This window comes from Pogona vitticeps, chromosome 1 (assembly GCF_051106095.1).
Source record: "Pogona vitticeps strain Pit_001003342236 chromosome 1, PviZW2.1, whole genome shotgun sequence".
In the NCBI taxonomy this organism is placed as follows: domain Eukaryota; kingdom Metazoa; phylum Chordata; class Lepidosauria; order Squamata; family Agamidae; genus Pogona; species Pogona vitticeps.
This window is the reverse complement of record NC_135783.1, coordinates 177,375,545-177,388,020: the sequence shown is the minus strand read 5'-3', so window position 1 is coordinate 177,388,020 and position 12,476 is coordinate 177,375,545. Positions and strand designations below refer to the sequence as shown.

Sequence of the window (12,476 nt, the reverse complement as noted above, 5' to 3'; positions counted from 1 at the left end):
TCCTGCAAGGAAGCTTCCACTGGTGCCACTGGCAACAGAAACAGAATGTAACTTGCATGCATCAGGATTTTTAAAAACAAAAAGAAGTATTGAATGGGTTGGGGGTTATTTTCTAACCCCCATGAAAATTGTAGTGCATTGAGCTTTAGCAGCAATATTAGGAGAAAGGTTCCATATACACTGTGTATTTTAAGACCTCTACAAAAATCCCACTGTTTCCATGCTCCTCAAATGGGACCAACCTCTATGGTTAATCAAAATATAGCATGGGGCATTTTTTTTTTGTCACAATGCTAGTACAAAATGTGCCTCCCTAGCAAAAATCAATAGATTTATAGAGACTTTGTTGTTGTTTCAGCTGGCTTTTGGTTGGAATAACAATAAACAATTCTCCCCCATGGTAAATTGCTGAAACGTGGGGACATTGTTTCCAACTCTACAGCTGACAATACTGCAAAACAACAACTCTCTAGGTGGCAAATTTAACCATCTGTTAAATTGTATTTTAAGTCTGTTGGTTACACATGTTGTAAACCACCCAGAGTGGCCTTTGGCCAGATGGGTGGTATAAAAATAAAACAAACAAACAAACAAAAACAACTAAATAAATAACCAGATGGGTGGTATAAAATGAAATAACTAACTAACTAAAACAAACAAATAACAGGTCTAGTCTGGGGTGGGTTGTGCAACAAAATGTGACTGGGGGGACAAAAATGTCCTGTCCTTATACTGTACGTGAGTCTTAATATCCCTTTCAACAGAGAAGATTTTAACTTACTCTGCATGATGTGGAACCACAGCCTCCTGGAAGAATTTTCTCACACTTTGCCGAAATATGTCATGATCCGATGAGAAGATTCTCCGTGTCCCGATGTCCATTAAGGTTTTAGCAGAGGAGGTTTCAAGACGTGTCAAGTCATGATTTTCAGTCTGATAGTATCTTGAAAAATAAAATTACACTAACTGAATTCCCTTCTTAAACGAAAAGCATCAGAGTGTAACACTGCTTTTTAAAAAAAAACTTTTCCATTCTTATTGGCAGAATCTGAGCAGAACCAGATGCTATAGAAATACAAATTTTATACTGCTCTTGTGCACAGAGAAAAAACTGAGGATGGAACATGAATCTTGTACAAAGTATATTTGACCTTTGCGCATTGAGTGTAGCATGCTTCTTCAGCCAAACTGATTTTAGAACCTTAGAATAATACATTTAGAATACATCCAGCAGAGCTGGAAGGGACCCTATGGATCATTAAGCCCACCCCCTGTCAAGGAGGCACTGTGGGGAACTGAACTCCCAACCAGTGCCTCTGAAGTTAAGCACCTAAACCATTGATCTACTCAGCAGTTTTGAATAAACAGCCTATTGTGTAAGCAAATCTACCTGCACTGCCACCCACCCACTATGTTCAGCAGTTTCCTTGGGTAAGGAGATACAGTAACACAACAGATGGTGAGCAAAGATAGAAAAATTATTCTGTAATTGCTGTGATGTGCATGGTTCTTCCTAGTATGATTTTTGTTTGAGTGTGGCAAGGTTTGGGGGCAGTACTGTGGGCATAACAATCCCCATAACCAAATGTAGCCCCCCCCCCATGGAAGTAGACTAATTCCTACCTAAAACTCTTAATTGCTACTGAAAATGGGCCTCAACTGATGGAAAGCTGATATAGAAAGAGGGATTGAAAATATTTGACTCCCACATGATTTATGGCTAAAATACAAGCATAAACTTAGATTTATGGTACAGTATTTCTGATTATGTTTATGATATGTCTGACAAAATACAGTATTCGCTTCTATCACAGTGCAGCATGGAGCTGGAATAAAGATAAGAAAATAGATGAAATCCTGTTGTACTGCTACACAAAAAGTGTTACTTATGAGGTGAAGTGCCGCAAGTTAAGAAGTCTCCACAGACATCTGTTACATATCAGACCAAACCCTGTTGTTTAGTGCGGTAAATCAACACAAATTTAATGAGTCTGCTCCTCCATAAGTTCCATTGATTCAAATGGGCCTACTCTAACTGTGACTTACTAATCTAAAGTAATAGCAAATCACTGATTTAATGAGCCTACTGTAGTGTAATTCACTATGCTGAGCAAAAGGATTTTGGCCACTGAATCATGTGACTTAGCATACAACAAATAATGTATATGGAGATTTCTTAATTTGAGACAATTAACTTCCCAACTTTATCCAGTTTGTTGTGAGGGTTCGTCTTTGGGATCCGACATTTCTTTAAAGGAATCAGGAGGTCTTTCTGATTTTGAAACAGGATAAAGGTTTATTGGATTATTCAACAAAAGTCCAGTATCAAAAAGTGGGTCCCATAACATTTCACCTGCCGCCAATGGGTCAGACAGGGGCTTCCAAGCTTCTTCAAGGAAAGCATTGGTACAGGATGCGCTCCATGGGCCAGTCCAGTCCAGTCCATCACTGCTTCTTCCCTTAGAACCTCTCTGGTCTGTCCTTCCAATAAAGGAACGGTTTCCTCCCCTGCGAAGTCTGCCCATCCATCATCTCTGGTGGGAGAAAGGGTCACCCAGGGTCCTCTGGGTAGTTTCTCCTCCTCATCTCTTCTACCCTCCATGCCAACCTATCTCTCTTTTCCCTTTCCACCTTTTCCTTCTCCTCTCTCAACCTCTGCCGCCACTCTTGAGCCTCTGCCTCTCCCCAATAAGATGGCCTTGGGGGGGGGGATTTTTCTCCTCCGGCAGTAATCGGCTTCTTCCTTGAGTACTCTTAGACATTCCCAGACCCCTGTCCAAGGGTCTTGTAGCCAGACCCACTCCCAACCTGGCGGTAATTGACTCTTTCCCCCTTTTATCTCCACCGTTCCCATCTCTATCTCTGCCCTCTGACGTCTGTCTCTTCCCGCCAATTCTGTCAGGACGCATCACCCTATCTCTAACCCATATAACTCTTGCTACAATTCCTGGATATCGGTGCCCCGTTGTTCCCTTTTCCAAGGAGCGGGGATGGGAGAAGTCTGAAACTCTCTTTCTATTGTCTGTGGAAGGGATGGCACTCCACCGAGAGGATCTCTATTCTCGTCCTCACTCTCACATTTGTGTAGCAGCACAACAGCTTGTGTAATAAATACTGTATCTATCAACTGAATCTCATCTGCAGTTTATACTTACCTAGTTCTGTTACAGAGATAATTAGATAATTAATTGTGACAGACAAAGAATAACTTGGCAGGAAAACACAGATAGTAAGGCAGGGTATAAATTAATTAAATAAATAAATAAATAAATAAATAAATAAATAAATAAATAAATAAATAAATAAATAAATAAATAAATAAATAAATAAAGAGCCTCGTGGCGTAGTGGTTAAAACGCTGTACTGCAGCTAAAACTGTGCTCACGACCTGGGGTTCAAATCCCAGGTAGCCGGCTCAAGGTTGACTCAGCCTTCCATCCTTCCGAGGTTGGTAAAATGAGTACCCAGCTTGCTGGGGGGGCAATGTGTAGCCTGTATAATTAAAATTGTAAACCGCCCGGAGAGTGCTTGTAGCGCTATGGGGCGGTATATAAGTCCAATAAATAAATAAATAAATAAATAAATAAATAAATAAATAAATAAATAAATAAATAAATAAATAAATAAACAAATAAACAAATAAACAAATAAACAAATAAATAAATAAATATTACCTTTATTATCCAATCAGCATCTCCTGTTAATGGAATAACTTATATTGGTGGAATGGGGAGGGGTGATTACCTTTTTCCCTCCCTTCCCTGTAGTCTGAGTGATCTTTTACAGAAGATGGGGGGGGGGGGGAGGGAGAGAAATATCCCACTATCAAAGTCATTTACACAATATTTGATTTCACCACAAGACATCAGGTTATACCAGTCACCTCTTTCAGCAAAATGATTTTGTCTGTGCACCTAATATGGAAAGGCCACACTATAGATTATTATCATCTGAATCCTTATACCAGAGCACTTATAATCTGGCATGAGCATCACCCTACTGACTCATGTAAAATTAATCCAGTTTACCAATTATATTTCATTTAGCATCCACACACCCCATCTTGTGCACAGAGGCTTCAAGGGGGGGCCCATGGAACATAAAAATGCAACGTAACACTGAATGGCAGATGCCATAACACACAACATACAATTAAAGATAAAATTAGCTTTATGAGAGGTGGAATCGGGAGTGCCCCATTTTTCTCTTTTCCAAGGAGTGGGGATGGGAAAAGACTGAAACCCTCTTTCTATTGTCTGTGGAAGGGACGGCACTCCGCCAAAAGGATCCTTGTGGCAAACAAACTGCAGTATTAACTGTTATTTATTGGAAGACATTCTGTGCATAGTTACACTTGTACAATTAATAGTGTGGGGAGGCATAAAAGCTAAGTGCCTTTGTAAGCAATGTATAAAAATCCATCTCCCCCATCGCTCATAAATGCCATTGCTTCCCAAACTGTCCACACCCATCTGGAGTGTTCCCCCCCCCCCGAGTTCTTCCATCCCTATCTGTCTTCTGGCATGCCATTCCCATTCTTAATCCTCTGTAAGAAACTTTCCCCAATTTTATTAATCAACTTGACCGTATCTTTTTTTTCTCTTCTTTCCTGGATGCAGCCAACTTTCTAAGCAAAATCTTCCCTAACATACTCTTGGTGCATCCATCCACCACCTTTTCAAAAATTTATTTATTTATTTATTGAGAAGGAGGAAGATATTGATTAGACCTCTTCTACCTCTCTCATATTCCTTCATGGCATTTGAAGTAGCTGCAACAGCAGTCAAGTCTATGTGTAATGAAAAGGCAAGTAGTTATTTCTTTATTTTGTTATTACTTCATTTTTAATCCCAAGGGAAAGTTGCTTGTGGTGTTTTCTGCCAAAGCAACTTTCCTAGATTTAGATGCTACAAACCTTCCCAGGGATGGTGGTGTTAGAAACTCAAATTTTCTCTTCCACCACCTCTTCTCTCTTCGCCATGTACTGTAGATTAAATACTTCCTGGCCATGGCCCATGTATGTTTTCTACAGCAGCTAACACTCTGTTTGGGGGAAGGAAATGCTGGTCCCCAAATTCTTCTCCCTAGTGTTATAAATAAAATGCTAATGGTGTTTCCCAATAGCTTGGATGTGTGCATTCCTACCTTTATTCAATTGAGGAGGAATTGTTTTTACAGTATCTTGGCGACACCTCTTACTCATGGCTAAGCAGTAAGAAGAATCTGACACATCATCTGCATCATTATCTTAAAAAAAAAAAAAAAAACACCAGCCAGGCTGCAACTAGTCCAAAGGCCAGAACTGCCTTTTCAGGTCTGATGTGAATTACAGCGTCCGAGATCTCCAAGTGAAGTTTAGCAATACAAAAACATGCATTTGGTTTTGGTCTCTTCCCCTGCCAAGGAATTTGGGGTCCCTTCCTAGTGTCCAGTTACAAGCAGGTGGCAATGACTTTGGCCTCATTTGTTCCACCCTACTACTGTCAGTGCTACTGCTGCTGTTGAATAGCTAGGTTTGTGTATCTGAAGCCACTGCAAGGCAAGCAGAAATTAAGCACTTTCTCTAGTCTTACATCTTCTAGCCTAGTGAACCTGCACCAAAAGATTTGCATTTCTCTCCTAAACAAAAGCTATCTGAAGAGAGGACAGTGCCAGGGAAAAAGAAAGAAAGAGAGCGAGAGAGACCGAGAGAGCTCTACATTTAAAAAAACTTAAAAGGTGATCAGGTGCAAGGATCAAATGTACACTACCTTTGATCTGGGCATACAGTGGACCCTCGACTTACAGACAGCTCAACTTACAGACTTTTCGAGTTACAGACTTCTCTGGCCGCAACATTTAGGTTCGACTTGCAGCCAGAGAATCGACTTACAGACCAGAAAAAAAAACTCAAAATGGAACAAAAACGGAACAAAAACGGCCAGTTATGGATTAATCGGTTTTCAATGCATTGTAGGTCAATGGAAATTTGACCTACAGACTTTTTGACCTGCAGATTAATTCCGTAAGTAGAAGGTCCACTGTACATGCAGACATGGAGCAACTCTCAGGATTGTGTGTGCTACATGTTGTTAAGTCGGAACCCATGTATAGTGGCCCTAACAGGGAATTCGAGATAAGTGGGATATTTACCGGTTCCACTCCTTCAGTCAGTTTTCATGGCTGAGCAGGGATTCAAACACAGTTCTCCAGAGTCCTGGCCCATCACTCTAGCCACAGCACCACATTAGGAAGTCAATCTAGGGCTTGTTGTTGTTTAGTCGTTTAGTTGTGTCCGACTCTTCGTGACCCCCATGGACCAGAGCACGCCAGGCCCTCCTGTCTTCCACTGCCTCCTGGAGTTGGGTCAGATTCATGTTGGTCACTTCGATGACACTGTCCACCCATCTCGTCTTCTAGGGCTACCCTCGACCAAAAGGCTATTTGCCTGCTTGTGAGCAATGAAGGTAAAGGAGAGAATTCTGCTTCACTTCCCAACATAATGGCCAAAAGAGAGATGGAGAAAAACTCAGCGCAGGGCCTTTTAACACAAGAAAAGTTTTTCTGAAACCCCCCCCCCCCCCTGTGTCAAAACTTGACAGCCTTCCTGGAAGGAGACTCGAGGGCGCCTTCTGGAGCTGCCGGCTGCCTGCTCGTCCCAAAGGAAGAGCAAACCCGTTGACTCGACGGCTCAGTAGCAAGCCGACACGTACGTAATTCCCACTGAGTCAATGGGTCTACTCTAGCCGTAGGATCGGGGCCGGCGCCCCCCCTCCCCGGTGCCTTCCTTATTCCTGCCCCGGACTGCGGGCGGCACTGGCCAGGAGGGCTGCCTCTGCTGGCCCAGCCCGTCCGATTCCCTCCCCGCCTCATCGCGCGCCTTTCCCAGCCGAGCAGAGCACCCAGAAAAGGAAAGAAAAGAAAAGAAAAAGGCTCACCGGGCGGGCCCTCCTCCCAAAGAGGCGAGCGACCTCCCGGCTCTGCCCGCCAGCAACTTCCAGGTAGCCATGTTGCCTCCGTATCTTCAGGGCTGTCCGAGATCCTTGGACCGGGACCGCCTATAAGCGCCCAGGGGGGCCCTCTAATGGCCGCGGGGAGCGTTGCACCTCCAGCATTCCCCATCCGCGGGGGACGTTCGCCTTCTTCCTTCAGGAAGCAACGTGACCGGTCTGGCTGTACTCGAAGGGGAGGCTATGTTCTCTCCTTGCACCTTCACGTATCATCCACGTGTCTTCCAAAGGTCTGGGCTGGACAAACAAGTCCATGGGCCAGGATCTTGTTCAGTATTTGCAAAGAGAAGGCAAGCGCCAGCTGCCGAAACGGCCCCAGTGGGGTGTGATGAGGGGCGCCTTGCAACCAGCTAGAGCTAGACAGACAATCAGCGCCTGGTCAGTTTTCCTGCACTTGGAACCCCACAAATGCAAATACTGAGTTAGACACTGGCTACTATCCAGAAAAAAAAAAAGCATTCTGTAATGGCTTTCTTCATGTACAAGAAATGTAGGGTTCGGCACTTCTGTGTACAAGCTAGTTGACATCACGACTCACCACTTCATGTTGAAAAGAGTGGGATCTAGAAGGTTTAGATCCCACAGATTTCAGTGGGGGGAACTTAATAAACCGTTCAGCTGTCACACTTTCCACCAGGTGGTTTTTGATCTAATGTATAAGGATACTTAGCTGTAAGGAATATTTTTTTTAATGCCCCATAGAATGCTGGCATGGTATCATTGCCTGAAGAAGCTGTGATCCTCAGAAGCCAGGTGTAGTTGGGTGAGTCGGTATAGGTACAGATGGAAGCACCGTCCTGGGAGTGGGGTGATGTCACATCCTTCAATCCATCTACGTGTAAAATCAAAGCTTGCAAAAGTTAACCTTTTGTACTACAACTCTAAGTGGCAGTGTTTGATGAGACTCTTGGAGCTGTAGCTGAAAAAAAAGTAACTTTTCAAAACTTTCATCAAAATGCAGCTTATCTTATCTTACTGAGCCATGCTGTGTTGGAGTGTACAGTGGTGCCTCGTTTAACGAGTGTCCCGGTTAACGATGAATCCGCATAGCGATGGCAAAAAAGCAAACTCTTTTGCCATCACTTTGCGATGTTGCCTATGGGGAAAAATCGCTTTGTGATGTTTTCCCCATGGGCCCCATTTTCCCCCAGCTGAGTGGCGGGAGCCTCCAAAGGACCGCTCCCGCTGCTCAGCTGGGGGAAAATGCCGGTGGTAGCCTCGGAAGGACCCTTCCGAAGGGTCGTTCCAAGGCCACCGCCAGGATTCCCCTACGAAGGGGGCATTTTCCCCTAGCTGAGCGGGAGTCCCGCTGCTCAGCTGGGGGAAAATGCCGGTGGTAGCCTCGGAAGGACCCTTCCGAAGGGTCCTTCCAAGGCCACCGCCGGGATTCCCCTTCGGAGGGGGCATTTTCCCCGAGCTGAGCGGGAGCCCCGCTGCTCAGCTGGGGGAAAATGCCGGCGGTAGCCTCGGAAGGACCCTTCCGAAGGGTCCTTCCGAGGCCACCGCCGGGATTCCCCTTCGGATGCCTGAAAGGCATCCGGACCCCTGCCACCGCCGCCGCCGCCTGGATCCGCCCCGCGGCCAGCTACCCCCGCCATGGTCGGACTCTCAGGAGTCCGACCATGGATGGGGTAGCCGGCCGCGACGCGGATCCAAGCGGCGGCGGCAGCAGGGGTCCGGATCCTATCAGGCATCCGGGGCTAGGATCCGCCCCCTGGCCAGTTCCCCTTCCATGGTCGGACTCTCAGGAGTCCGGCCATGAATGGGGTAACCGGCGGGAGGCGGATCCAAGCGGCGGCGGCGGCGGCAGGGGCTTTGATCCGGCCCCCAGCCGGTTCCCCTTGCATGGTCGGATCCAACCATGCAAGGGGAACCGGCCGGGGGCCGGATCCAAGCGGCGGCGGCGGCAGCGGTAGGAGCTTGGATCCGGCCCCCAGCCGGTTCCCCTTGCATGGTCTGATCCGACCATGCAAGGGGAACCGGCCGGGGGCCGGATCCAAGCTGCGGCGGCAGCGGTAGGGGCTTGGATCCGCCCCCCCCCGGCCGGTTACCCCATCCATGGCTGTACTCCTGAGAGTCCGACCATGGAAGGGAAAGCCGGGCGCGGGGCAGCTCCAAGCGGCGGCGGGGGCGGGGGCAGGGGGGTTCCGAATGGCTTCCAGTGCTTTGCCTGGAAGCCATTCGGACACCCCCTACCCTGTCCCCGCTGCCGCTGAGAGCCTTCCGAGCTCTCAAAGGGCTTTCTCCAATGTGTGGGGGGGAAGCCCTTTGAGAGCTCGGAAGGCAAATGTCGGCGGTCGGTGGTGGCTTTGGGGTCCATCCAAAGCCACCGCCGACTGCCGACATTTTCCCCCAGCTGAGCGGCGGGGCTTTGAAGCTCCCGCCACTCAGCTGAGGGAAAATGCCAAAGGCCCCATTTTCGGTCAGCTGGTCGGCGGTTCCAAAATGACCGACCGGCTGTGCTGCCTCGCTTTAGAGGCACCGAAAATGGCCGCCCCTATGGAGGAACATCGCTGAACGGTGAGTTTATCCTCCATAGGAACACATTAAACATGGCTTTTTCTGTTCCGTTCAGCGATGTTTTCGCATAGCGACGATTAATCCGGAACGGATTAACGTCGCTATGCGAGGCACCACTGTATTTGCAACCTTGCAGGTGGCCTGCCATTCATTTGACTGGGAAACATCTTTCTGGGATGGAGCGACTGTCAGTCTATCCAGCATTAACCAACAATTCTTTCCCACTTTTGAATTCAAAAGAGACCCTCACTTCTGTGCTAAGTGGTTGTCTTCTTTCCCTCTCGTTCATCTGTTGATGTCAGTTGTTTGTTAGTATGCTGTTGATCTGTTCATAACTGTAAGTAATGCAAAGTTTTTATTCTTTCTATTACAGATGTCTCAGAACGAGTTACTGAAACTGTACATCGTGCCATTTAATAAAAAATGGATGGACTATTTGGGGAACTTGAAGCTTTTATCCTCTGTGAGTCTTAGTACATCTACTGTGTAGCAAAAGGAGCTTTACCAGAAATTCAAAACTCTGCAACATGCCATATCCCTGTCATGATAGGGTTTCAAGGTTTCCCATTCACTGATGTTTCAGAGTCCAAACCTGAACTAGGGATATCCCATTGTAATGTCATGGGAGTCAGGTCTGTGACAAGACAGTGAGACAGGCACTGAAGATATCCTGCACTACCTGCTAAACAGTATAATATGTATAACACGAGTACAAACACCTTTGAGTTTGAGCCAATGAGTCATCTCACTGGTTTGGGAGTGAGGAAGAAGTGAGTATCCAGACATTAATGACACTGCGCAGAAGGAAACCAGATTTGGTCCTCTTCAACCACTATTGGCCCTCAGACTTATCTTCCCATCGGAGGTCCTGGGTAAGCATAGTGAATCCCCTGAAGCATCAGCTGGCACCCCGAGACCTAATCAGGCATTAAACAGAATCCAAACCTAGATCTCGAAACTGAAGGCAATACACTGTCTCTCAAGAACATAGAGAGGAAGGAGCCAACGCTCGGTGACAGAGTACATGTGTTGCTTGGAGAAAACTGCAGATCGAATCCATGCAGTGGTGGGATTCAAATAAATCAACAACAGGTTCGATGTCCTAATGACCGTTTTAACTATACCAAAAGATATGCTGAAAGGTAGTTCAATAATTCACGCATTAAATACTGCAATAAGAACAGTAAAATAAGTACAGACTAGATTATTTTTAAAGGAAGATTTTTAATATTAAATGCCTGACAAACAGTTATTGAAGATATTTCCATATTTCCTGGACAGGGGTGCCTCAAATCCCCACCCCCAAATTTCTAGATGAAGTGCCACATCTGCTCTGACCAGGAGCCATCGCGTAATAATAATGCATTAGTCTCTAAATTGCCATAAGCTCCTCTGTTTTCCATCATCATTTAGTCATCTCTGACTCTTCATGACTCCATGGACCAGGGCACGCCAGGCCCTCCTATCTTCCACTGCCTCCCGGAGTTGTGTCAAATTCTTTTTGGTCGCTTCGATGACACTGTCCAAACATCTCATCCTCGGTCGTCCCCTTCTCCTCTTGCCTTCACAATTTCCCAACATTAAGGTCTTTTCCAGGGAGTCTTCTCTTCTCATGAGATGGCCAAAGTACTGGAGCCTCAGCTTCAGGATCTGTCCTTCAAGTAAGCACTCAGGTTTGATTTCCTTTAAAATTGATAGGTTTGTTCTCCTTGCAGTCTAGGGGATTCTAAAGAACCTCCTCCAGCACCACAATTCAAAGGCATCAATTCTTCGGTGGTCAGTGTAACAGGCACCTTATACCTCACAAAGGGGCCACTACGTCACACTCAATCACTCTTCGTTTCCACTGCCACCAACCATTCCCTCAAATAAAGCTTCAGGCCAAAGTATGATTTCAAAATAAAAACTTAGGTTTATTGTATACAAACAAAAGGAATGGTAAATCACTTGAATATAAATAATACTTTAATCACTATAATAATATAACAATCACACACACACTCTCACAGACCCTCACTATATAGCACAGTTCTTATCTCACAGTATCTCCAAGCCCTATCTCCCTATCTCAAAGCCCTATCTCAAAGCCCTATCTGAAACCCTCACACCATTCACTCCCCTTATATACAACAGCTCCACCCCTTATGTCCCACCCTCCATCACACCATTGGTAGATGACACACAGCTTCAGCAGTGACGGGCAGGTGATGTCATAGCTGTATGTAACAATACCTCCCCCCTTTAAAAGTTGTTTTGTGGGGGAAAGCTAAGGTGCTTTTCACCCAAAACAACTGGAAACAAAATCAAACATTACATTTTCCCCACATTTCCACACTTACCCTTAATATATTAGGCACATTCTTACATAACTATATTATTCAAAATATACTTACACTTATATAATTAATTGCATATATATATACAGAAGAATATTCCAATAACCACATATTTTAATAACTTATTAAACACAGTTATTAATTTCAAGAGTCCAATTTTTTTCATCTGTCATCGTCTGGTCTTCGGGATAAGGCGTCAGCAACACAGTTCATAGTCCCTTTGACCACCTTAACCTCGAAGTCATAGTCCTGTAAAATTAAAGCCCACCTCATTAGCTTGCTGTTTTGGGCCTTCATAGTTTTTAACCACATCAGAGGTGAGTGGTCTGTACAAAGAATGAAGTGTCTTCCCCAGATGTAAGGTTTACATTTCTGGACTGCGTACATGATGGCCCAACATTCTTTCTCAATGGTCGACAGGTGTTTCTTGCCTTTCTGAAGTTTCTTGCTCAGGTAGGACACAGGATGCTGGTCTCCATTGTCATCACACTGGCACAGCACGGCTCCTACCCCGGCGTTGGATGCATCGGTGTAGATGATGAACTCTTTATCAAAGTCTGGAGCACGCAACACAGGGTGGTTGGTTAATGCCTCCTTCAGCTTCCCGAATGCCTCCTCGCAGTCACTGGAC

General features: G+C 45.6%; 1 protein-coding gene across 2 annotated transcripts in view; it reads right to left on the bottom strand.

The window, feature by feature from the left end:
* Positions 1–7,050, bottom strand: part of ACADL (acyl-CoA dehydrogenase long chain) — a 32,635-nt gene extending 25,585 nt beyond the window's left edge. Inside the window, exons 1-2 of one of the 2 annotated variants that reach the window (XM_072977834.2) lie at positions 6,918–7,050; positions 782–943 (exon numbers count right to left, since the gene is read on the bottom strand). In XM_072977834.2, coding sequence (XP_072833935.2) covers positions 782–943; positions 6,918–6,988 — 233 coding nt within the window. In that variant the 5' untranslated portion in view covers positions 6,989–7,050. Of the gene's footprint in view, positions 1–781; positions 944–6,132; positions 6,267–6,917 lie in introns of those variants that run through there. The other variant, XM_072977838.2, reaches the window with a different exon arrangement.
* Positions 7,051–12,476: the final 5,426 nt, after the last annotated feature.